The sequence below is a fragment of the Rhinolophus ferrumequinum genome, chromosome 14 (assembly GCF_004115265.2).
Source record: "Rhinolophus ferrumequinum isolate MPI-CBG mRhiFer1 chromosome 14, mRhiFer1_v1.p, whole genome shotgun sequence".
Lineage (NCBI taxonomy): Eukaryota > Metazoa > Chordata > Mammalia > Chiroptera > Rhinolophidae > Rhinolophus > Rhinolophus ferrumequinum.
In genome coordinates this window covers 71109140-71135391 of record NC_046297.1, presented here as the reverse complement: position 1 = coordinate 71135391, position 26252 = coordinate 71109140, and the positions used below count along the sequence as shown (strand labels likewise).

At 54.4% G+C, this 26252-nt stretch overlaps 1 protein-coding gene across 2 annotated transcripts in view; it reads left to right on the top strand.

Annotated features, from left to right (window-relative positions):
* Nucleotides 1–1914: 1914 nt before the first annotated feature.
* Nucleotides 1915–26252, top strand: part of AGO2 (argonaute RISC catalytic component 2) — an 86582-nt gene continuing 62244 nt past the window's right edge. The window contains exon 1 of one of the 2 annotated variants that reach the window (XM_033126155.1): nucleotides 1915–2029. In XM_033126155.1, the coding sequence (XP_032982046.1) occupies nucleotides 2008–2029 (22 nt within the window). In that variant the 5' untranslated portion in view covers nucleotides 1915–2007. Of the gene's footprint in view, nucleotides 2030–18529; nucleotides 18793–26252 lie in introns of those variants that run through there. The other variant, XM_033126156.1, reaches the window with a different exon arrangement.

Genomic DNA, 26252 nt, shown 5'->3' with positions numbered 1-26252 from the left:
TCATGGCTCCTGCTTTGGAACTTCATAACTGGGATTCTGCAGGGAGTGTGGCCTGTGGCTTCTTTCACCAACATTGCTGAGATGCGGGTCACACTTAGCTGAAGGGTGTTCGTTCTCACTGGGTTCACCTTTATGAATATGTACGGCTCTCTGACCTGTTCCACGGCTGAGTACCTGGGTGGTGCCCAGTCCTGTGCTCGGGGTCGCACATTCAGCAGCCTGTCCACCTGGGGCCCGGTGGTCAGCTCTGCCAGACACTGGTCTTCAAAATGATTGTACTCAGTCCCACTCTCGCAGTAACACTCGAGGAAGAACCTGAAGGGGGTGAAGTAGAAGATTCTGGCAAAGCAGGTAGGGCTGTGTCACAGGGCACTGGAAACCAAATGGAGAGTGTGGACCACGTGCGTACGGAAATGGGGAGCCAATGAAGGATTTGGAGCAAAGCAGGCACAAGATCAGATGTGTGTTCACACAAGAGACTGTTGGGTGGAGAGTGGGTAATGGCGGAGAGTGATTTCAGGGGCTTTTCAGGTGCTCCAGACCACCTGGTCCGCCGTGAGGGTGGAGATGGTGGGCCGAGGATTAGAGAGTGATGGATGGGCATCTGGAAGACTGATTGATGTCAATGATTTGAAGATTGATGTCCCTTTAAGTTTCTCTCTGGAGGAAATGCTGGTTTTCCTGCCCTTCTTTAGGGAGATCCTTGAGGGTTGCCGAAGAACTGGTGATGAACCTATTGCATGCCGACCTCCTTGCAAGCGGGACTCCAGTTCACGTCCACGTTACCCTCCGCGGGAGGAACACGCCGCTCCTAGCAACCAGTAGCAGATGATACAAGTTTATAGAGTGAAGAAGCGAGCGAGCAAGGATGTTACAAGGTGATGAGCACCTCTGCACTGTTTCACCTACGATTAGGGGAGAAAGGAGGTTCCCGTTGGCTGCCCTGGAAAAGGCTCCAAAATACCGCTGGACCCCGGGGGACGTGAAGGACGGAGGATGTGGGTACGAGGGAGGAGTTCCGACGCAGGTGGGGCAGGTACAGAAACGCACGCAGGAGCACGATGGGGACCCGTGTGAAGAGCCTGGGGAGACCCCTGAGTGCTGGCCCGGGGAGTTTTAGTCTGATCGCGTCGTTGACGGCATCTGAAATTTACCGAAACTTAGTAAGAATTTTTTTACATGGATTTTCTGGGTTCTTGGCCGGGAGGTGGCGGTGTGGTCGTGTACGAGGGCCGGACGCGTTCCAGTTCAAACTCCGGGTGGGAAGCTAGCTTCCCGACATTCAGGTTTGGTTAATAACTTAAAAAAAAAAAAAAAAAAAAAAAAAGGCCAGGCTGAGACGCTGGGCCCCCAACCCGTGCCCAAGTGCACCCGGCCGGGTGGGGTGAGGATGGAGAGGGTCATGCGCGCCCCCCTCCACACCCCGCGAACAACCAGAAGGGGGTCCCCACGAGCCCGGAGGCGGCGGGGAAACAAGGGCTGTTTTCTCGTCTTTCTCCCAGGTCTCCGGCAGCGACGCCGAGCTGGCCCTGCTCCGCCCCGGCAGAGGCCACGTCGCCCATCTGAGTGGCTGTGAGGGGTCCCCCCCCCCCCCCCCCGCTCCGCGCCGCCCCCGTCCCCGTCCCGGTCCCGCCCCAGGCCGGGTCCTGGATCCCCGCCCGCCCCCAGTTTCCACCGCCCCGCGGGGTCCCCGCCCGGGCCCCCCAGACTCGCGCGCGCCCGGCTCCCCTTCCCTTCTCCCGCCTGCGCTCGCGCCTCCCTCCTCCCCCGCCCTCTCCTCCCTCGCCCCTCCCTCTCCCCGCCCCGCCCCCTCCCTCCTCCCCTCCCCCTCCCGCCGCCGCCGCCGCCTCCGCCCGCCGCCCGGGCCGCGTCGGGTAAACCTGTTTGGCCAGGCGGCCGCGCTGGGGCGGATCGTGCGGCCGGCGGCTCCCTCGCGGCTCGCGGCGTCGGGGCCCGTGGCGCGCGCGCGGCCGCCCCTCGGCCCCGGAGCCCCTCGGCGGCGCCACCATGTACTCGGGAGCCGGCACCGGTGAGTCCTCGCGCGCGGCGCGGGGAGCGGTTGGCGGGCGGGCGCGAGCGCGGCGCGGGCCGGGCCCGGGCGGCGGGCGGGCGGCGGTTCGGGGCCGGGAACCGGGGCCCGGAGCCGCCGGCCGTTCCCCGATCCCGGCGCAGCCGCTCAGCCCGGCCTTCTCGGGCCGGGTCGTCGGGGCGCCCCCGCGGCCTGGGCCTCCCGCGTCCCCGTCGCCGCCTGGGGCCCCGCGGGCCGGGACCAGGGCCGGGCGGGCGCGTGTAGGCCCGAGGCCCGCGTGTGGGCCCCGCGCCGCCGGGTCGGGCGCGGAGGCCGGGCTCTGAGCGCCGAGGACGCAGGCCCGGGTCGGGGCGCGGGGCGCGGGGCGCGGGGCGCGGGGCGCGGGGCGCGGGCGGCGGGAGAGGAGGCGGCGAGGCTGGAGCGCACTCAGTTTCGTTTTTCTTGTTGCCAGCACTTCTGCGGCCCCTTCTCTGAAGGAAAGTCTGCAGATGCTGAATTTTGGCCAATTGCTGTTGGTAGTTCGGATTGTAAACTGAGAGGGATAGGAAGCGGTCCCCTGAACCCTGAAACTGCATGCGGCTCAGTCTCATTCCAGACACGCCAGCCCCTTATTCAAGTGCTAATTGCCTTTTCCAATTTGCTAGGAGAGGTAAGGAGATGTGTTGATTTCCTTAGCACCCCTTCTTACTAGTCAGCCTTTTCCTTTGGAGAAGTTCTAAAAAACTTAAAATGCTAAAAGCGGTAACACATTGCCCCCACCTTTTTTAAATGCACAGTTAGAAGGACCATTGACTTGCTCGTCCAAGAAAATGGTCCAGTGTTATAAAGCTTTATCGCTGCCTCCCGCCAGGCACGTGGCTTCTAAATTTCCCGCTGGCCCTGCCACTTGCACAGGGTATTGCCTGTCCCCTTTGTCCGCCAGGCTGGAGCAAGCTGCAGGCCCCACGGGCTCCATGCTAGGGGGCTCTGGCCCTGTGCTAGGTGTGTCCCAGGCCTGGGCCCTTGACGGCCTCCTGCCATGGGGCCCTGGCCCCACCTGTTCCAGACCTGCTCCAGATCTCCAGTCTGGAAGCCCCTCTTGATCCGCTCGGGTCCCTTGACATTGTCTCCCACTGTGTGTCTGTTCACAAACAGATCTATGTCTGTGACTTCTGAGTGTCTTTTTTCTGATGTCACTTAGCTTCTCCAAGGCTGAGCCTGACAAACTCTTAAGGGCACTCAGCAAGTTGACTGAAGAATGACTTTAACCCTCCACCTGGGAGGGGACTCAGCCCTTGTGGGGAATGGGCCTGGACTCTTGCTGTTACTGTCCTGGGGCATATTTGGCTTCTTGAGATTCTGGGCGGTGCCCCCCACCCCCATCTGTGACTTGGCCGGGTCGCCCCTCTCCCAGATGATCCTTGTAGAGGACCCAGCAAGTGTTTGCTGCCCCACTGGACATGTTTCCTGGTTTTCGGTTTAAAAGTCGAAGGCCTGGAGAAAGTGAAGAACCTTGAGGAAGGTCAAGTTTTTGTGTTGTGTTTCACGGTATTGAATCTGCGGGACAGCTTGCTAAGTTGGTGGTGTTCATCATGACAGAGGCTCAGAGAGGTTAAGACCTTGCCAAGGTCATAGGACCAGCGAGCATTAGGACGATCTGTCTGATCCCCAAGCTGACTCTCTGTGCACTGTCCTCAGAGAGTAGTGGCTGTCAGTCTTTTGACTTTGACCCACAGTGAGAAATACCTGTTACATCTGGACTAGAGTGGGGTGTGAGTACACACAGGTATCGTTGAAACTGGAGCTTCTGGAGGCACCGCTCACCTTACTGCATAACCTGCATCATGAGATTTCCTCGTCTGTTTCATTTTTTTTTTTAAATGCTTTAGTCCCGTCCATCTCCTGGCTCCCTTTTCTGGTCGCTGAGGGCTTTTGGAAGACTCTTGCTGTGGTGCAGGCCTCCGTGCTGTGCATGGTGGGAGAGGGCCGTGCTGCACAGACCAGCGTGCCCTGCAGCCGGCCAGCGGAGCCTGAGAAAATAAATGGGTCTGGATAGTTCTTAGATAATGGCAGGATGGGACTGAACCCAACTTTCAAGCTGTATGAGTGAGCTGTAATTACAAGGCTGTGGTGGCACACGATTTTATTCTACACACTAAGGCTTTTAATTTTTGGACTAGAGTCTCCTCAATGAAACTCTTTTTAATATTATATTTCTTAATTTAGAATAACGAGAAGACATTCGATCTGGATTGTACAAAAATTACAAACAGTTTTGCTACTTCCAATTTTAATACACTTACTAAGCGACTTACCCAGTAAATTAATTTTTAAAATAGAGTTCACAGTAGGTCTCTTATGCCCATCGTCACTGCTCGAGCGCATGCGTGAATATCTGGACTCTCAGGTTAGGTATGTTACTATTCGTCTTTTGTTTAACTGTTCGAAAGAGTTAGTGGTTTGGGGTGGGTGGATTCGCCAGTGACCGTGAACCTTCCTGGGTGAACCAATGAGTTTCGTTTTGTTTATTTAACCCTTTCATGACCTTAGCCTGTGTCTGAGCAAATGCCTTCTGTGAGGGCATCGTTGGTCTCACTGTGTTTCGACTCCTGGGGGTCACCACTCCACTCAGATAGGCTACAAAGTAACCTTGGGGACACCGAGGCTCCTTGGAGAATGGTCCAGGCAGGATGGTGACTTGGAGAAGTAACGGCTTCCATCGTGGTTTCTAACTCCTCCTGCACCCCACTTCGTCTCCCCACCCTCGGTTATCTCAGGGAAGATAGGACCCATCTCCCACTAGTGGAGCACGCGGGCCATCGCGGCAGATGGCCTCTGCCCTGGTGCGGAGGGCGGTGGGTAGTTGTACAGAGTCCCCTTGGATCTGTTACAAACCTTGAAGAAGAAGTTAAATAAGTGTGTAAGGAAAAAAAGTAAAAGCCCCAACTCCTAAAGCCTGTTTAGGAAGCAGAATATTTTTCGTTAACTTCTAGTTTCAGTGTTACAAGTTTTAACAATGCCAGTTGGGTTTCTTCTTTATGAGGTATGCAACCCTACTGTAAAGTGCCAGTCTGGTAAAATATATTTTTGTTTCTTGAATTGTTAGCGTGAGCCTTCAAAATATATCGCTTAATTTTTCAAAACACTTTCTATTGTGAACTAATTGAAAATACACAAAAGTAGGGTGACTACTGCAGTACGCTCCCGTTTGTCCATCAGCTTCAACAGTTACGCACATTTCCCAGCTTTGCCTCAGATACACCCCTTTCCCCCTTTTCTTTGCAGCAGTATTCGAAAGCCAGTTGTAAGCCTGCCGCCTCAGCCCTAGTGCTTACGTCCCATGTCTGCAGGGTGGCACTTTCTCAGCCCAGTGCCATTATCTCACTTAGGCCAGACTCGGTGTCTCATTATCTCAGAAGTTTGTTGACAGGTGGTGGTTGTGGCTCCTGGATTTGAATAAAAGTTCATAGAAATTTGGTTTGATGTTTTCTGAGCCTCTTTAATCGAGAGTCTAAAGCTGGCGTCCCCCCTTTGCCCTGCTCTTGACTTAATGAAGCCATTGAAGTTTTAAACTTCTCCTTTCTTCAGAGTATGTAACGCCTCACCCCAGCCCCCCAGTTTTCCTTCTTTAGTAGGTTCTGTAAAGATCCCCGTCGATCAGGGTCCCTTTATTCGGCTGGAGAAGGCCGACTGGAGGTGCGGGTGCTCGTGCTTTTCCTTCTGACACATTACTTGTGAGCGGTGTGTCTGGACAGGTCACTTGGCATCTGGAACGTCCCGTTGCAGTAGAGCCGTTTTCCTGTAGCAGAAGGGCTGTTTCCTACTGTGTGAAAACACGAATGACTCCAGCTCATCTCTTCTAATCATTCCAACCAGATGGGCTTTCCTCCCCAGCCTTGGCTGGGCCCGTCACTGCGGTGTGAGCCAGGTAGATGGGTTCCTGGGTCACCTCCACCCGTCTGTTCCCGGCCGTGTCTCCAGACTGTGCCATCACCTTGTTCTCCACTGATGGCCGGCTGGCATGCACGCAGCCTCCCGAGACCCAAGTGCAGCGTCCCGGTGAGGGGCCTGCCCTCTTGCCCTCCTGCCAGTTAAAATATCATTAAGCGTCACTATTCTATTTTTTTCTCTGCCTTTTTTCCGCTCGAATTTTCAAAACTCGAAAGTACCATTCATTCTCTGGGCCCTTACTCTTCATGACCAAAGCACCTGTGCCCTTCTCATTTAGCTGTCCATAGAGCTGTTCCCCAGATGACTGTACCTGGAAACTTTTGCAGTGAGACTTGTGATGATTTCCCTGGGCCAGCAGGCGTGACCGAGGGCTGTCTGGGCAAATCAGGATGGACGCCCGTCGGACCAAAAGGTCTCAACTCTTACGCTGGTGGATAGGTCCACAGATCAACGGCTTACCCACGGGCAACTTCATTCACTCTCCAGTGGCTTCACGCTTAACCAAAATCCCATAAAATCTGAAGGGCGCACAGGTGGTCTTTGAGAGGTTGCCGCCGATTTGTACCAAAGGGGTGCCACCTAGGGCAGTGGGTGCGGAGGTGATGCCCGGCCCCTCCTGCCTGCCGAGGACTCGCTCCACGCTCATCGGTGGGTGGAGACACTTTACCCAGCAGGCTGGTCCACGTGGTCAGGGGCCAGGTCTGGGGCTTCCTGCCATTCTTGCTTGAACTTGAATGGGGCAGCTGCACGGGAACGCGCACACCACATTCTCAGGTTCCCTGGTCAGTGTTGCTTCAACTGGGCTCATGCGGGATCCGAGGATGGTGTGGCAGGGCGTTGGGTACGATGGAGTGCCCTTTAGCTGGCACTTGGGGTGGCTACCTCGGAGTGTCGGTTACAGACAAGGCCTCAGGCTCCCGTCCCAGTGGCACTGTGTTCTCAGCGTCCTGGACGCCTGTTGGAGCAGTGACGGGACGACTCCGAAACCCCGGGAGATGGTGACGTCCCCAGGCCTCAGGCAAGCAGATGGTGACATCTTTGGCTTTTTGTAGGAACAAAAGAATGAATGTGGTAACACAAGTAGAAAGTGGGGAGGAAGCAAAGGAAGATGCAGGGAGTGATGAGGACACCTGGACGAATGCCGGGTGTCAGGTGCATCGTCAGGTGTCTCCTGAGCCGCGACTCTCCTCCCCTCACCGTGACACCAGCCAGAGCGCATTCCAGGTCGGGCCCCCTCACCGGAATCCCGACTGGGTGCTCACGTCCCTCTGGACCACGGGGTCTCCTGCTGGTGGAGGCACTTCTACCAGTGGGGTGGTGCAGGCGGATTGCGGTTGCTCCTCACGGCGCCGGCCCACAGAAGGGCCTGCTTATGGCCGTCTCTACTGCTGTCGGTTTTCCCTTGTCGTTTCCTCTGCCTGAGAGTGGTGGCACCTGCGCCCGTCCGTGGCTGCTGGATGGACCCATGTGGCCAACGTCTGCATCTTTACTGTGCCAGCAGCGAGGGTGAGAGCTCAGCCCGACACTCACACTCTGTGGGCACTCGCTGTCTCCGGCTGTATCCCCAGGGAGACTGGGATTGGCCATGTCGCTCAGAGCCGCCAGAACAGACCCAAATACCATGCCGAGACGTGAAGTCCACATACACGGGACGCCCACGGCCGGAGGACCCGCCTTGCCTCGTCATGGGGACGGGGACAGGTGAGGCCTAGGGAACACCAGGCTCTGTGTCCCAGTCCAGTCACAACTGGAGGAAGCAAGAGACAGTTTTCTGCTTGTCGTTTGTACCTGGCGGCTCTCAGTGGCCCGCCCGTGACTGGCCATCACAGGGGACGCTGTGATCCCTTTGTGCTGCAGCTCTGGGAAGTGTGCCGTTTGTTAAATGTTAGAACACCTGGCTTCCCGGGGGGAGGACGTCACAGCAGCCTTGGAAGGCGTCTGAGACTTGTAGTTACCACTTAACCTTGAGCTGTCGGCATTGAAAGCTTTGGGGAGGAACAGGGTCAGGAGCACGTGTGAGGGGAGGTGGACATTGAAAACGACATACACAGGTAATGGTGTCAGGTGTGACCACGGGGTGCGGGGCAGGGCTGCACTGAGAAGGGGAGGCAGGTGCAGCCTGAGGGTGTGGCGGACGACGGGCTTGGCGGCCTTTGAAGGGACTTGGAGGCCAGGAGGACAGCACTGGAGGGGCATCAGCTGAGTCTCCAAGGGATCCCTGGGGCTGCTGTGCTCAGTACGGACAGGAGGGTGGGTGGGGGCGGGGAGTCTGCCTGCTGGGATCGCGGTGGGGGAGCTGAGCTGGGTCGGGTGGAAAAGGGGTGGTGGAGAGCTTTGGGTGCCCCACGGGGCCTCCCCTCAAAGATCCGTGTTTTGTCAGAGCCCAGTGAGCCTCTGGCCTGTTGGATGAGACCCCAGTCACATCACACAGTCCCAGATGTTCAGGAGACAGCTCTGTGCAGCGGGGGTGTCTGTCAGTCCCTCCCCTCACCCCCACTTGAGGACTTGAGCATCCCCCAGTGTTCAGATCTGTCCGGTTTCTGGGTTTTAACACTTGATTGACTCAGGATCCAAGTAAGGCCCACATTGTAATGGGTTGATGTGTCTGCTCAATCTCATTTTAAAATAAGTTTTATTAAGGTGTCGTTCACGTACCATACCAGTCCCATTTAAAGTGGAAGTAAACCCCGGTGCTTTAGTATATTCACAGACACGTGCAGCCATCACCACCATCTCACTTCTTATTTTGTCCCCTCCCTCCATTAGCCATCACTCCACCTTCCCCTCCCCCCAGCCCGAACAGCCACTGTCCCCTGTCCCCGACTCTGCGACTCTGCAGCTCGCCCTGCTCCCCCCTCGGCCCTGTTGGCTGAAGAGACTGGCTTGAGGGCGCTGTCAGTTTCCCGCCGGCTGGGTTTTGCTGGCTGCATCTTCCCGGTGTCGTCAGCACGTCCCTCTGTCCTGTGTGTGCTTCACGCCGACCGGTGGGCAGACCCACAGGCCTCAGCCGATGCAGAGTCTCCTGTTTTGGGTTTGGGGTGCGAATACTCACTGATGGCAGGTGCCCCCCCAGGAGGCGGGCTGGTGGCTGCTGGTGATCGCTGCTCATTAGGCCACATGGCTCCGCGAGGATTGTACCCAGTGGGGCTCTGCTTCTGCCCCCAAGGAGAGTGTCCCCTGGTCAGCTGTTTGGCTTGGAGACTATGTTGAAGGCAGGGGAATGTCAGTGAATGGCAGGAAGGCAGGACAGCGTGTTGGGAGAGGAGAGACTGGCCCGGTGATGGAGGAGGGCATCCATCCTGGCCCGGGGCTGCTGTGGGTACTAGGAGGCCCCTCCCGGCCCCCCCCCCCGCAGCAGTACTAAGCAGGGGTGAGTGGAGGACAGCCCACCCCGCCTGCCCGCCGCCACTGGGGCAGGAGGTAGGGTCACTCCTGCACTTGGCCTGGGAAGGACGCTGGCTTCCTTGAGGAGAGTGAGTAAGGAAGAGCAGCTGGGTACGTTTTCTTTTAGATCTGCTAAAATTAAGGCGATTCTGAGCAACCCAGGAGAAAAAATCCAAGGCATTCCCTTTGCATCTTTATAGCATCTGCTGTGAGTGGTGTCTGTCCCCTTCATTCGCCACTGGTGCCGGAACCACCTTGGTTACCTTTTGTCCACTCTCCAGTGTCCTGCCCGCTTATTACATTCAAATGTTTCTTGTTTAAGTTAAATCTGGTGACTTGAAACTTGTAGAAAGTTTTGAAAACCCCACACCCAGCCCATCCCGGTGCTTTTTCTCGTGTGGCCCTCGGCCCTTCCCCGTATCCCTGGAGATTCTCCGGTCTCAGTGCAGGTGGTCCCCCGGCTGTGTCGGGAGCAGAAGGTGGCCTGGGACACAAGGAGACGCGTGGTCAGCAGTGTGGAGCGGAGTGGACCGTGGGGCCACGTGTGAAATGATTTACTTGACAGGTCGCGGATGTACACGGGGAGCGTGAACTCACAGCATATCAGAGGGCAGCCAGTGGACAGTCTCCCTTCCATCCCCCAGACCTCCCAGCTCCCCTCCTGTGGGCACATGGGCTCCAGGTATCAGATTCAGTGCCTGGGACACGAGTCCGTCCCATTGAGCCTGACTGTCCCTCTGGCCGCCTCCCTCCTTGCTTCCTCAGGTCTAGTCCACAGCTGTGCCCTCAGGAGACGCCTGGAGCAGCCAGTGCTGGGCGGTGAGGGCGGGGGCATTGGAGCATCCCGGCCTGGCCGCGGCGAGGCCTGTTTGTAGCTCAGCGCCTCCATCTGGACAAGGGGGACAGTTGCAGCCCCTCCCTTCCTGTGGGGACCGGGGCCAAGCACACAGTGTGGCCTCTCTCGGGCTGGAGTCCTCTGGCAGAGAGCTGGTGAACCTCCTTCCTAGCGGTGAACTCGGAGGGAAAAAATGGATGTGGTGGGAGAAAATCTTCTGGAAAATAAATGCCCTGAAGTAACTAGAAGAGATGGGCGATGTTGGGTTGGGAAGCTGTATGAGCTCCGCGTGGCACGGACGGTTTCTGTCTTGGCTTTTGGAGGGATTAAGAATTTGTTCCATTGGGCGTCCTGTCACCTTATGATCAGGGACTGAGAAGTCCTGGCTGCCCCGAGCAGCATTCTGAGAGAGGACGTGCCCGGCTCTGGGCTCACTGGAGAATGGCCCTGATGGGGTCCCCGCGTCTCCCTGGCTCCCTGTGGGCAGCGAGGGTGGTGCCCTGCGGGCCGACGGTTGCCGCCCCTGCTGGACTCTCTTGGAGGATGACGTGTAAGTTGTAGCTTGTAAGACATTCCTCTACAAAGCTTTCTGAGGTGCTCAGTGTCATTCCAGAAAAGAGTGGTTTTTCTTTTATTTTTGCACATTTTATGGAAAGAAGGCATTTTTAAGTCCGTGCTGTAGAATGATGGGTGTTGAAGAATCTTGCAAAGTCATCGTTCAGATTGATCATTCTCAGACTGCTGCAGCCAGGTGGTTGCTTTTACGTCCCCTGCTCCAGAGAGCCGCCAGCCTCCTGGCTCCAGCTTTCCGGGGTTGCACACTGGTCCCCTTCACTCTGAGGCTAACCCCACAGTACTCCCGGCCGCTACTTACGTTATTGGTGTGGTCTATTCCAAGTGTGTTTGCGCCGTTAACAAAGGGAAAAGAAAAATGATAAGTGTTTCACAGAGAGGCAGTTCTTGCAAAATGTCATAGCCTTTTTCAGAAATCGAGGTGAAATTCACACAACATAAAATGAACCACGTTAAAGCGAGCAGTTCACTAGCACTTAGCACATTCGGACTGTTGTGCAGCCATCACCTCTCTCCACTTCCAAAACATTTCCGTCACCCCGAAAGGACACCCTGTGCTCCCTTAGCAGTCACCCCCCCGTCCCCCCTCCTCCAGCTGCGCAGCCACCAGTCTGGGTTCTGTCCCTACGGGTTTCCCTAACCTGGGTACTTCATGTAAGTGGAGTCACAAAATGCATGGCCTTTCGCCTGGCTTCTTTCCCTGCGCGTGATGCTTTCCAGTGTGTGTCGGCACTTCCACCTTCTCGGCGTTCCCATAATCCATCGCATGATGACGTCACAGTCTGTCCACCCATTCCTTACTGATGGACACCCCAGTTGTTTCTACCTTTTGGCTCTTGTGCTGCCACGAACATTCGTGTACAGGTTGGTGTGTGGTGATGTTTTCATTTCTCTTGGGCACAAACCTAGGAGTGGAATTGCTGAGTTACACTGTGTCACGTGCTGAGGGACGGCCGGACCGCTTTGCGTTGTGGCTGCACCGGCTTCCATTCCCACCAGCAGGGTCTCGGGTTTGCATGTCTTCGCATCCACAGCAACCCTTACTGTCATCACAGCCTTTTAGAAAGTGAAATTCTTGGTGTGCTAAACCATTTCTGGCATGTTTTACTGTTAACAAAGTGGAGTAAATACTAGATTCAACCATGTTTTGCCCATTGCTACCTAATCGCTAAAAGGTCCATCCACTTCTTTATGCCAGAGTTTGGAGCATGTTGGGAACCTGGGCGACAGATAAACACAGTAAAGCTGAATGTACTGTAACGTGGCGGGGAGAACACAAGAGTCCGGTATGCAGGTTCAGGCCTGTATGTCCGACGTCAAAGAAGTTCACGTCTGAGTGAATACTGAGCACCAGCCGTGCGCTGGGCGTGGGACCTGTGCCGGGGAAACAAGGAGTGCAAACCCACGTGGCCCCTGAGTCACGAACACGGACATGAATCGAAGGGTCACCCACAAATCCATGGAAAACTCGGTGAGAACCCCTGTTACGGGAACAAGGAGGAAATGGGACCCTAGCCTGGCTTCTCGGGGATCCTTGGATGGTGCCAGACAGGCCCTGGGGGCAGAGGCTGCCCTGGGCACGGCGGCCTTCATCCAGAATGTTAGGGAGCATATTTGAGACACCTGTGCCCTGTGTGTTTCTAAGGAACCCACTGGCCTCGGGGACGTGCTTGGAGGTGCTCAGAGGCAGCACAGTGGAGCGGTATTTGCGGCACAGGACGGAGCACATGTGGAGCTAAGGGACAGGAGGCTGCCTAGAAGGTGTCTGATTTTGGGGGTGGGGGGTCAGGGGGCCTTGGATGGGTGGTGATACAACGTACTGATAGAAGTGAGCAGATTTATGCTGAGTTTGCAAACTTGGAGAGAAAGTTTTAAAGGACTTTTTAATGAGGGAAAATCCAAATGTACACAAAAATAGAGGAAATGCTAGGATCCCATCACGTGACCATCACTGCCCAGCAGTTGAGTCCGGCCTTGCCATCTCTCTGTCCCTGCTCCACGCCCTCTGTCACTTGAAGCATCAAGTCACTGCTTTCATTTATTTTGAAAAACGTTTAGGTTTACAGAGCAGGGGCCAAAGTAGTACAGGGTTCCCGCACCAGCTCCCCCAGTGTTACCACCCTCTGAAATCGAAGGACAATTACCAGGAACGGGAAACCAAGATGGATACGGTACTATTACCTGACCTACGGGTCTTGTTTAATTCTGACACATGTCCATCTCTGGCCTTCCCTGTCCCACCCAACACCTCCCTTGCATGTGTTGTCACGTATCCCTGGCTTCCTCCGATCTGTCACAATTCCTCGTCTTTCTTTGGCTTTTGTGACCTTGACATGGGAGCTCTTTCAGGCGCCTATGTCCTGTCAACATGGTCCCCTCGCTTTCTGAGTATTTCCTTCTGGATCTGGAAGGCACGCCCGGCTCGCCACGTGTGTCTTCTGCCCCAGCCCATTTCATCCAGGAGCCCTTGTTCCTTTGATGGGAGGATGCTGTGCTTTTTTCCCTCTGTACTTGTGTTACAGACCGTGAGTTTACAGTGGGACTTCGCATGCGATGCCAGTACAATGCCACAGCTCTGAATCTAGCTTTCCCCGTTCCTGATTTATAACTTCTTTATGAGACAGAAGTCTGGCTCTCATACCCACGATGTATTTGCTTGTTTGTTCACACCCAGCATCACAGAAAGTCATCTCAGAGTGACTGACCTGTACCTCTGGGAGAAACCAATGTCCCTTCTGAACGTTAGTTGCGTGTGTGTTCGGCCGTGCAGTGAAGTCTACCCATTGTCCCCGGTTCCTGCACCGACTGCTTTCTCTCCTCCCGCCAGTGGGCATAGCGCACGGCTCGCACACTCGTTCGCACGCGTCCTGGCGCCTTCTCAGCTTTTTCAGGGCGCGCTCTCTGTTCTGTTCTCCCTCTGACGGTCACTGTCTGCCTCCAGCATTTAGGGACCCCCCCCCACATGGTGGTGTTGGGTCGCCTCTTGTGGCCTCGCTTCTAATTCTTCCCGTCTATGAGAAATTGAGCTAAATGTGGAGGGTAAACACCTCTTTGGACTGAAAAATGAGATTGTTGTTCCCGTTGAAATCTGAAGCAAATTGAGGAGTGGGAACCCCGGCTTCTCTTATACATTGTTCTTCCTGTAGCCAGTGTCAACATTCGAGTGGCTACAATGTACATGCTAGAACCCGCGACTTTGTAACAGTTGTTGCCAAAGGCGCCGTGACCACTGTTTGCTACAGGTAGATACTGTCTGCCCAGTGAGAGTCCCAGACCTCCTTCCGTGTGGAAACCGAGAGACAAGATACAGGCCTCCTGCAGGAGCAGCCCCGCAGCTGGGTTCTCGGGAGGCTCGCCGCCCTCTCCCAGCTCCCCGCAGGCCCCTCCCAGTTCCCCGCAGGCCCCGCCCAGCTCCCCTCAGGCCCCGCCCATCTCCCGCAGGCCCCGCCCAGCTCCCCGCAGGCCCCTCCCAGCACCCCGCACGGTGTTGACGGGGAGTCTACCTGTGGTGTGGACTGTGGCCATAGGCAGTGCTGCCTTTTGAGTCTTTTTTTTTTTTTTAAATCATTCTTCCCTTCATATTAAAAGGAATAATACATGCTCATTTCAAAGAATTTAGAAGATCTGAAATAAAAAGAAAAAAACACCCATAATATTACTTTAGAAGAAATACTTAGTTTGTTTAGAAGAAATACTTGATGTGTATGTGTTTATTTCCAGACTTTTATTCAGTCTCTACATAGAGAGTTGGGATTAGCCTGCATTTATAATTTTTAGAAGTTTTCCTTTTCACCCAATACCTTGAGTATTTCCGAGTGCTGGTGTGTGTGTGTGTGTGTGTGTGTGTGTGTGTGTGTGTGGTGGGGTGGGGGCACTCATGCTTACAACAATGTCTAACGTAAGAAGGTGACAGCGGGACACTCGGTCAGTGGTGGCCTACCAGGCACGCAGGTGAGGAAAATGGTCGGCTGTGACCTGACTCCTGATTAGTGACCATCTAGCTGTGTGATGTTGGCACGTCAGCAACCTCTCCTTTCCTGTCCCTCAGTCTTCTCATTTGGTAAAATGGGCCAAAAAAAAAAAAGAGAGAAAATCCCCTCAAAGAGTTATTGTGGGTTCAGTGAGCTGATGAGTTTGAGTGGCTGGTCTCCAGCAAGCTCTTGTGGCAGCTGGTGTCATTGTCTTTCTTACATGTATTTCTGGTGAAGCCCCTCCTCCTTCAGGGCACTTTCTACATACAGCCTCTGATCCGGTGTTCAGGGGTGATTCAGTGTCCTGTCTCTCTGACTGGAGACTGCACCCCAACACCTGGCCAGGTCCTAGTGGGCAGCAGATCGTGAGTATCTATTTGTGTGGACTGGATGGTGTGGGGGTCGGGCGAGGGTAGCAGACACGCTGCTTAGTAAGAACACACAGGCACTTAGATATAAACAGACAACAGAAGACATGTCTGTTTCCTAAAACGTTGGTTGCAAAAGCCCCTTGCTGTAAACTGACTTCATGTGTAAGGCGGGTGGCCAGGACATGTGCCAAGCACTGTTGAGGGACACTGCCCCCCAAGACTGAGAGTAGAGAGGAATGGATGCCCCCCACCTCCCTGTGGCTCCCCCATTCTTGGGCAGTTTCGGGGCCCCCTCGCTGTATACTGGGTTCCCCTCCTGATTCTGCTCAGCACTTTAGCTCTTGGTACCTGTTTCTTTGTCTATAAAATGGGGATAATAGTAGCACATATTTTTGTTACTGTAACTAATAAGTATGTGTTCATATGAAATTATGTATCAGAACTGTCAGAATAATTAGCACAGTATGTTGCATTTTATATATAATATTTAGTTATAACGTTTATTATACTTACGTATTGTAACTGTTGATCATGACCGTGAATCCCAATAATGTACATAATTAATAATCACTCTAATTTTAATTAGCAGTGATTACTATTATGGAGATAAAAGGAGTTACACACGGGAAGTGCTTCCTGGTGCTTGGGATGTGTGCCCTACACTTGTCACTAGAATCGTGATGGTTTTAGGAGTGGGAGAAGTGCTGTGGCTCCTTTGGGGAGTGTGCCCTTCTTAGAGCATGTGGAAAGTCAGGCGTAGAGATGAGTCTGTGCCACCATTGCTGGGACTGGTGAGGGCCCCCCACATACCCCACTGGGCGAGCCCCACATGACAGCACATCTGTCAGTCCAGACGGTTTTCCACTGTGTTCCAGGAAGGCATGTCCACTGGGGTGAGTTGCTTCGATTCCAAGGTTAAAATTAGAGATCGATTTAGGTGAGTTGGAGCATGTAGTTCTCATAAAATGCCCCTCTTTGAATGGGGACACATTCTCTTCTAAGTGACCGGTCTCCTGTCTGGCCCCAGCTGTTTGCTTGGACATTGTCAGAGTTGTTTTCTAAACAAAGCCCCAGAAGAAACGAAGCAGACACATTAGTGCTGTAACTCGATCCTGCGTTTTAATTCAGAACAGACCTCTGCGTGGATGGGATCGTGACGCACGGAAGGGGGACGTGTCTGTGTGTAACAGAGCTGTGTGGAGGGCGGAAACAGACACTTGCAAGAGGCCCGTCCAGCTAACAAAAAGAAAAAAAATAACTCTGTAATTTAACCTGTGTTTCTCGCCCCCAAACACACTGCAGTCCACAGAGAAGACTCCTTTTGACCTGATATGGTGCCCTGCTGTCCTGTCCCTAAGATACCAGCTAGCGATCAGGTAGTGGAGAGGTCCCCGTTTCGTTCCGGTGCTTTGAGTTTGAGCCTGCCTCTGTTAGACGGTTGTTGAGGTGTCGTAAAAGCCATGCTGTGTGCCAGGCAGATCCCGCTGGGGCCAGGGTGGTATGAGAATGGCCGCCAGTGGGGTCCGGGGGCTGAGAGCAGGTGTAGGCAGCTGGTGGCAGCTTCCCTGGTCGGGTGGCCGCTCCTGGGCCATCAGGCCCTGCAGGCCTGGAAAGGTGCCCTGTCGCCTTCCACCTTACTATGTTTTTGGTTATTTTATTTTAAAAGTGGTCTGCTTTAAATGCTTGCATTTGGCAAATCAATACCTTTGGTCTTATAAAGAAATTTACAGCATAATTACCGGACTTGTGAAATGGTGACTAGGGGAAGTGGGTGGAAAGTCAGGAGTATGTGAATGGCAGTGACCTGCGGGAATAGCACCGGTGTGTTGTGTGATGGAGATGGTCACAAGAGTCGCACAGATGAAGTTTGGGGCTCAGGAAGTGGCTTCAGCTCCGGAGGTAAAGACTATTGGGGGTGGTAACTAACAGCAGCTCACACAGGCGGGCGGCATCTTTACTGTGTACCAGGCACAGGGAGAAGTGAGGGAACTGAGGCACAGAGCAGCTCGGGTCACGCAGCGGGAAGTGCTGGATCCCAGCTCTGGACTTGGGCGACCGCCTGCACGTCCTGGGGCATTGACCCTGGTGGGTGTCGTCTGGGTGTCGTGTGGGTGTCAGACCTGGAAGCCGCCTCAGGGAGCACATCAGAACGTAGCTGTCCTGACTTGACCGTAATTCTGCAGACGTGCAGGACTTGCAGAGGGAGCTCTTTGTAGTAGCACAAACTTCATCATTGAATAAAAGGGGAAAAAATCGACTTGAAACTAAGTGCATTTGGATTTTTCCAGTCTTTTTATTAAATAACAGTCACTTGAATTTTTTTTTAAGGAAGCTCTTTTGAATTTATGAATGCTGACTTGAGTTTCAGTTTTGCTTTCTTTTTTTGTGTTTTAAACTATGGATTTGAGTCATTTGGGGCCGTGACTTCCTCCGGCCTACTTTATGTGGTGACCCTGCAGGACCCCAAACATGCTGGGGGGTTCCCATTAACATGTCCCCTTTGCTAACATGTTGGGCATTATCTTAAGTGTTGTTGTTTTTTTTAAGGTTAAACTAAAAAATGGGCGAAGGAAAGCAGATGGTGGTATTTCCAAGTCTTCAGATGACTTCCCCTCTGTGGGATCTTAACCAGTCGAGACCCCAAGACTGGTTAGGGGCGGTTGTCGGTCCTCTAATCCTTCCCCTTAGTATCCAGTCGAAAGCGTTTGCTCAAAGTTGGGAGGCACTCCTGGTTGATCAGACCTGCTCCCTCCTGGAATTTTATGTATTTTGAAGTAGATGATGTTTGCTTTTTCTGAGTGGAGCACTTGATAAATAGTTGTTCAAACTGAAGTAACTGGATCAACTTGGAGGTAATGTGATGATTTGCCAAATCTCCAAAAAAGAAAATAAATGTACAGGAAATGTGGACTGGTCCCTTTATTACGGGATCCTGAAAGTTGAGCACTTACCCCAGACTGTGTGCCCACCTGCCTCTCCATTGCAGGCTGTTTATATTAGGAGAATACCAGCTGGGTTAATCCAGAGATGTTTGTAAATTGACTTCATCCATTGAGGTCCATTGTGGATTGTTTTCCTTCCTTTGGAACAGGCATGGACGGCTTCCATGTTTACTGATGATTAACTCTGTTTATTCTGTTGAAATTGGGTGTTTGTGTCCATTTCCCTTTTTTGGGTGGCAGTTTCCTAGAGAGTGGCCTGTCGAGTACGGTCTTACTTGTCACCTCCCACGTCAGTGAGACACAGCACCGCAGGCTGGGGGAAGTGAAATGGAGTCAGAGCGCCGAGCTCCCGGCGTGGGTCAGACGGACCAGTCCTCTGCCCGCTCGCCCCTGCTGTCGCTATTCCCATCATCAGACGAAACCCCCGTCAGAAATGCCTGTGGGGCTCCGGCTGTCAGCCTCCAGTGAGCCACCCTCGTCTGCCAGCATTTCCGCTCTTCCTGGGGACCTAGGCAGAGCCTCCGCCGTGTTTGTTTGCAGAGAGTACTCGGAACAGGCACACCACACCCACAACAGGGTGGATCCACACGGAACCATGTGTGGGATGCTTAAAGCCAGAGCATCCGTGAGAGCGGATGGCGGCTTTAATAAAATGGTTTCGTGATTTACAAACGTGTTTTCATCAGACTGCCGAGAGGACGGTCTGACTGGAGTCTGAGTTCCCAATGCTGTGGCCCAGCTGTCCGGGCTCTGACTGGTGAGGGGTCGGGTGGGTCCTTTTGTCTCGGGGCCTCCAAGGACCTGTCCCCAGGGGCAGGTGTGGGTGGGAGGCAGCTGTTGACGTTGGGTGGGGAAGGGCTCCCATCTCCGGAAGGCGGGGGCCTGCTGCCCTCGGGGCTGCCCTCGGGGCTGCCCTCGGGGCCGGCAGGCTCTGGCTGGGTCCGTTTCCCTTTGGGTTGCTGGCGGAGAGCCCACTCTCCCTCGGGCCCTGCAGACTTCTTTCTGAAAACAGACATCTTTAGTGGATGGTGTCTACAATTTGTTGAATCGTTTGTGCTTTTTATGGAGGTGTTTATAAAAGTTGTCCAATGCGGAAAACCTCTGTCTTTCCCAGCTGGTGCTGATGGAGTTTTCTAGTAATTTAAGTTCTCATTGACTTGAATGTGCGTCTAAGAGAGTTTAGAGGTCTGGAAGGGCCTTCCATTCCTGGCTGGCATCCAGAATGAGTTTAAATCATTTTGTGGGCCATGGAAAAAGACCCCTTCCCTGCCACCTGTCCTGCCTGTCCCTTACTGCCAGTGTTTAAAAATAAAGTGATTCCCTCCCCCCAAAGAAACGGCCGCCGGGAGCTCTGTTGGCAGGTGTGCTCATGCGAAACCTCATCCCTGGCCGAGCTGTAGGATGGTTTTCATGTGTTTCACTAGTGGCTTCTGACCTGCTCCAGAAAAATGCAAGTGCCGATGTGACCCACATAGAGGAAAGTGTCCTGACTGGTTCTCCACCCGCAGGCAGTCACTTCTGATGTTTGAAAACTGTGGATAAAGAGTAACTTATCCGCTGTCTTGTCAGAGCCCTGTCCCAGGGACAAGGGCAGAAACCTGGGCGTCTAATGCCAGGATCAGTGCAGTGCCCTCTCCCACCTGGGTGGGTGGGGAGTAAGAGGCGGCCAGGGCAGGGGCAGTGGGCAGGGGCCACCTCGGGCCTGCTGTGGTCACACTGCCTGCTTGGACAGTGGCCAAGGTTGTCAGCTATTTATAGCGTAGGTCTGAGCCCTGGAGCAGCAGGACTGGGTGACCTCGCCCGGCCCACTCCCGGTCTCTCCCTGGCCTGCCCCCGAGGCCCCCACTGGCTGCCTTCCACTCACTGCATTTCTGGTTGCCTTGTCGGTGGATCCTTGGTCCTGTCGTGTTTCCTGCTGATGGGAATTCCTTCTGCCCAGGACTTGCTCAAAATGGGTTTCTTATGCAACCTTGCCCCATCGCTGAGTAAGGATGCCTGCCTCTCCTCCACAGCTGGAAAGCTGTTGGCTGTTACTGGGTATTCATTTCCTTTCACCTCGTGTTCTAGAGCCTTGCAGGCCTGTCCCCGTCCCCCCCCTCCACCCCCCAGGACATGGTCAGACCCTCAGGGAAGGGCTGTGAAGCTCCAAATTCTACAACCCCCCCCCCCCGCCGGTCCTGACCTACCACTGAGTTGGCACAGTTACTGGGGTCTGGTGGGTGCTAGGTGCCTGGGAGGTGGTGTCAGCTGGACCCCCAGGTCCCATGCCACTGGGCGTGGGGAGAAGTCTCAGTGCCATGAGGGGCGCTGAGAGGGAAGGCGCATTGGCTGCTGTGGACGGACGGGCGGACGGACGGACATTGGCCACCTGGCTCTGGATGAGGGCTTGGCAGTCGGCTCCTTTGCTCAGCTGTGCTAATCGGCGTGGGAGAACTCTCCCTGAGGCCACCCTGACAACCTGCGGGGCTCACTCAGGTGGTCAGGACACTGCTCTGTGACCCACAGATGGTCGTGTGTCCCTGTGTGGAGCGACTGGACAGTAGTAAGTGTGGCAGAGAAGCTCGTCCCTTATAGCTCTTACCTGGCTCCTTCAGCAGGTAGGATGCTGGCCTTCTGGGGGCGGTATATCCATGGCCCCAAAAACCACAAGCTGTGCTGGCTGGAGTGCAGGGCCGGGCCGCCTCCCTGGAGCCAGTGTCACCGGGGCTGCCGAGAGCCCTCTGCTGTGGTGATGCTTGCAAACCACACCTGTGTGCGTGGTGCTGCCTTCCCTCGGCCCGCGCCATGCCCCGGGGGTTGGCGCAACGAGACGTGTCTGCTCGGGGCAGCCGCGGGGTCTGAGTGGCCCCCAGAACCGGAATGGAGGTGTGGGTCTCACCGACCATCGTGGAGCAGGGGCCGGGCAGATGAGACCAGTGCTCTCTGCAGACCTGGCGTCAACACTGGCCGTGCTGGGGCGTTTCTGGCCGGGAGGGATACACGGTGTGTCCTGGAGTGGAAGGCAGTGTGAGCACCCCGCTCCCCTGGGCGTCTCTGTCTTGTATAACACTGGTGTTCAAAAGAACAGCTTTATTTTCTCAAGATACAGCTCGCAAAAGCCCCAAATTACCACTGTGTTTTTATGTGTTGTGGTTACGAGCGGAAGAATCTGTTAGTGCTGATAATTCGTCCCATGGATGTGTCCCCTGAACACCCAGAGCGAGACCCAGCCCTGTGCTGTCTGAGGAGCACGGCAGAGCTCGGTGCTGAGAAAACACGTCGATTAAATAGGATACAGAGGAGTGTGTGCCTGTGAATTATGTGTGACGTGGAATTTACCGTCTTACAGGACACTGTTCAGTGGCGTTAAGTACGGTCACACACAGTGTTCGCAACCAGCGCCTCTTCCTGATTCCAGAACTTTCCCAGCACCCCACACAGAACCTGGGACCTGGTAGCTGTCACTCCCGTTCCTACTCCCCAGCTGCTGCTGACCACTCACCACAGACGTGACCTGCCCTTTCGGCCTCAGTGCTCTAGGCCCACCCACGTGGTGCTGTGGTCGGCGCCTTCTGTTCTCTCGTGGCTGAAGAATATTCCATGGTAGCGACAGACCACGCTTGTTTATCCCTTCTCTTATCCACGGACATGCGGGGTTGTTTCCAGACATTACATTTTGAATGATAAGATCTTTAATTTGCTGTGCCCTCCAGCCTTGCCGGGATTATAAATATGTGTGACTTTAGAAAACAAATCGGGATACATAAAAGCTCAGTTTCAGTTTTGTGTCACTGCAGAGAGCGTCACTTTGGAGAGAGTGACAGTTGTGCCGTGTTGGCGTTGTGGGAACTGGGAGCAGCAGGTGGGAGCTGCAAGGACCTGCATGTCTGTCCACCTGTCCGTCTGTCCCTGTCAAAACGGGCTGCCAAGGAATGTCACTGAGCGCCGTCCCGAGGGACTGGGACGCTTCCTTTGGGCAAATTAAAATGTAGCTGATGTTCGGGAAGGAGCTATGCTTCGATGTCATTAGGTTGCTGCGAAAAGTGCTTGCGGGTTAAAGGGTTAATAAGTACAAAAACCGCAGTTACTTTTGCACCAACCTAATATTTCTCTGCGTATGTAATTTTGGGAAAATTTTACTGTAGTTTCAATAAACCTCTCTGAGTTGTCGATTTCTTAGTGTGAGCATAACTGATTTACAAGATGAGAAAGGAACTTGTTCTGTATAATTTGTGTATAGTGTTGGCCATATTTGATGTATTTCATGGCTTGATGGCATGTGGGGAAACCGAGTTATTTTTGACACTTTGCTTCGTTATCCAGGCACTAATTGACATGTCCCTTTACTAAGGGTCGCATCAGGCCTGGGGAGCCCCCTGCCCAACAGCTGTGAAACCCCTCATTCCCACTTTGCTCCCCAGCTGGCTCCCAGGCCTGTCTGAGCAGGCTTTCTCCTTTCCGGCAACGTTCCTTTCGTTTGGCTTCATCAGCCATGGTTGCCACCATTCATTTTCCTGTTCAAGTCCACAGTCAGGAGGAAATCAAAACCTGAGCCAGTGTACGAAGCTGCCAGTCAGCCGATCCCAGGATCCCAGTGGCCTCAGAGCCAGCTGCTCTCCTCCAGAGACCACTGACGGAAGCTCCAGACCCCACCCGGGAAACGCACGCGTGCTGGTCACGCCGTCTCCTGCAGTGGTGGGCACGTGCGTCCCTGTGGTGGAGCCTGGAGTCCTGCTTCTGCGTCCGTCTTCAGCCCCGCTCACACCTCCCTTGTCTGGGTAATTCCAGACACTTTGATCGTCCCTCATATGCTGGCGTGTTTTTTACACTTTTAAAGGAACTTTTCACTTTCTAACGTGGATCATAGGAAAGTCGAATGGTCCCTGGTGACCTCATCACTCAGCCTCCAGAAGCCTAACCTGTGGCCGGTCTCATTTCCTCGCTGGAACACTTTGCGGGGTAGCCCACGTACCTCGTCATTCACCCGCACGTGCTTCAGTGCGTGTCTCCAGAAGATGAGGGCTCTTCAAAAATGGAACCACAGCACCATGACCCTTGAGAAGTGCCTGTTCCTTACTGTCATCAAACGCACACTTAGTGTCCCAGGTTCCAGGCTGTCTCAGCACTGCTTTCGCCTTGGTGTGTTGCAGTCAGTATTTGCACACATAATTAGCTGTCCATTCCAACGGACCTAAATATGTTTGCGGATGTAATTTCCAGGGTCTTGACAGGTAATGTCCAGCCAGGTGAAAGCAGGTGTCAAGCAGAGGCCGCATCTGCTGCTAACCCGCACCGCGCAGGGCACGCGCTGGTGTCGGTGAGGCTTAGAACATGTCTTTTCCGTGGTGTCATTCAGCTGGCGCTCCGCAGAACTCTGTGGCTTCCATCGCACCTGCTCTGGGGCTGAGTGTCCAGGCCGGCCAGGCAGCTCTGCCTCTTGGCTGGGTCCTCTCAGGGGCCTGGGCAGCTGGGCCCGGTCAGCGCTGATCCACATGTCTCATCCCCCAGAAGGCAGGGGTCCCTAGAAGAGAGAGCAGAAGCACTGAAGCTCTTTCGAAAGCTCCACAGAGTTGTGGAACGTTCCCTCCTGTTCCACTGGCCAGGGCAGGCCACACACCCGAGTCTGCGGGGGCCTCAGAGTTGCCGGACAAAGGGCACCTCCCCACGTGACACAGCTCTGCGACCGTGAGCTTGTCTAGGAGGGAACTGCTCATAGGTGGAGTCTATTAAAACTGCCCTGAGTGACATAGTGACAAGTGCTGCAAGAATGACCCTCAGAAACCACATGCTCAGTATTGAGGCTGTGTCATATGAGTCCGTTTATGTGAAATGCCCAGAGTAGCCAAATCCATGGAGGCAGAGAGCGGGGGGCTGGCTGCCCGGCGCTGGCGGAGGGAGTGGGGCGTGACACTCGTGGGCACAGGGCTTCCTTTGGGGTGACGGAACTGTCTGGAACCAGAGTGGCGATGGTGGCACAGCAGTGTGAATGTGCTAAAAGCCACTGAATGGTTAAGGTGATAAATTTTGTTATGTGAATTTTAATATAAAAGAAAAAAACTGGCCCTGGATCATCATATGCGTATTCATGAGCTCAGATTTCCAAACTTGACGTTGAGCTTGGAAGTGCCCGGCTGGCTCGTGACCAGCCAAAGACGACGTTTGGGCTCCCACCGTATGCTGAGTGGGGTCCCCCAGGACACAGGACACCCAGCCTGCAGTGTGCAAACGTTCCCCAAGCTGCAGAGGGCTCTAGGGAAGGTGGCCCAGAGCAGGCCTTTCAGAGAGGCATGACGAGACGTCTCGCTCGTGGCTGGAGCCTGGCGTGGACGGGGTAGGACCAGTTGTGTCACTGACAGATAGCACTCGGAACTCCGCGTCTGGCACCGTCGGAACCCGAGATACGAGGTGCAAGTATCATTAAGAACACAGAACACATTTGTATTTCTTTTAAATTGTGAGCGTCTCTCTCTTCTGGAAGAATTGATTAAAGAGGACCAACGGCCCTGGGGGTTTTCTCTGCTTGATTTCCAACAAATATCCTCCTGATTAATTATTCTGGCTCGGCAAAAATTGTACCTCTATGGAATGCCAGTATTCAGAAGTGACATTTCAAATGTGTAGTTGTACATATTGGGGGACTGCCTGGTTCCTGTCATTTGGTGGAGTTGGGGACTTGTGTCCCTTCCCAGTGTGTGGATGACAGGGGAATTGGCACTGACTGGATTAGAGCCACAGGCAGGGGTGGCAGCAGTCGCCTTGCTGAAGCATGCGAAGCGTTTTCCTTCTGAAAACAGTCTTCAGATGCTTTTCTTGGTATAAGGACATTCTGGGTTTTATTTGTTTGTTTGTGACAGTAGAGCCGTGATGTTTGCTATTCAATGTGGCCTGTTTTATTACCATTAAAGTCACATTTCTTTGCACAGAATATAGGGATTTTGATATCAAACAAACCTGGGAGTATTCTTATAACAAAGTCTGCACTGAACCGCCTGCCACCTAAAGGTGCCACTGAGGAGAGGGACCCTGCAGCCGTGACCTGCACATACCCAGGGGTATTTTGATGTGTAATGAAAACCATGTTATCACTAAAAAGATGTGAGCGGAGGCTGAAGTTTTCCCTTCGTAATGCTTATTTTTAAGCTCTGTCTTACTCTGTTTAAGAAGAAGAAGGACTCTTTGGTGTCGGTGTGGGAAGCAGCGGCCACGGGGGGGTTGGTTGGGCAGGTATGTGAGGCTCTTGACACAAATCACTCCGGTCAATTCTGTGGCAGGAATGCAAACCCAGCAGCCGTGTGCTTCTCTTTGTGCGAGTCCCCGGGGGAGTGTGGGCTCAGATGCGGTGCCCTGGCGAGGGGCTCGGGGGGTTTTGCAGGCCTAACCGCCAGGGAAGCCCGCACATGTGGTGTAGCTAGTCGGCCACGTGCCCGTTGGCCGTGGAAGACCAGGCAGCCAGACCCCCGGCCATCAGCCATCGGGCTCTGCCTCACTGGGGGAGCAAAAGAGAAAATCAGTCTACCGAGATGGCTCGTCACTGCCATTCACGTCCGGACGCCAGCCTGCTCTTGTCCTAAGTGCTGGCCGAGAGCAGTGGACAGACCCAACTGCGCTGCCCCTGGAAATGCACTTCTCAGAGAAGGCAGGGGCTCCTAACGGCCACAGCAGTGGTCCCTCTCACACGGTGACATTGAAGAAAGGCCCGAAAGAGATGAGGGAGGGAGCAAGCCACAGATCTCTGAGGAGCGAGCGTTTCTGGCAGAGGGACTGGCGAGTGGGAGCCCGGGAGCCCGCTGGGCAGCCTGCGGCAGGAGGGGGCCGGGCAGGGCAGTGGCTGAGATTCCGACCGAGATCGCATGCCGCTGGGGGTTCTGAGCTGAGTGACCATTTGCCTTTGCGTCTCTGGCTGCTGTGTGGACACAAAGAGGGCCCGTGAAGAGGACGATGGCCTGGACCCGTGTGTGGCCAGCGGACACGGCAGTTGATGAGTCTGGCTATGTGGTCACCTGTGGAAAGATGGAGGCAGCAGGACTCAGTCATGGCTGGTTGTGAGGATGGTGTAAGACGGGACAGTCGGGGAAGAGGCGACAGGTTGGCCTGAGCAGTGACCTCGTGAGTGAGATGAGGACACCTGGGGGGTGAATAATCGGGGGTCTGGTGGCTGTCGGGTAGGGTCCGAGGAGTCAGGGCCGTCTGCTGGTTTGGGGTCGGGCAGAGAGAAGGGGAGGACAGACTTGGAGCCAG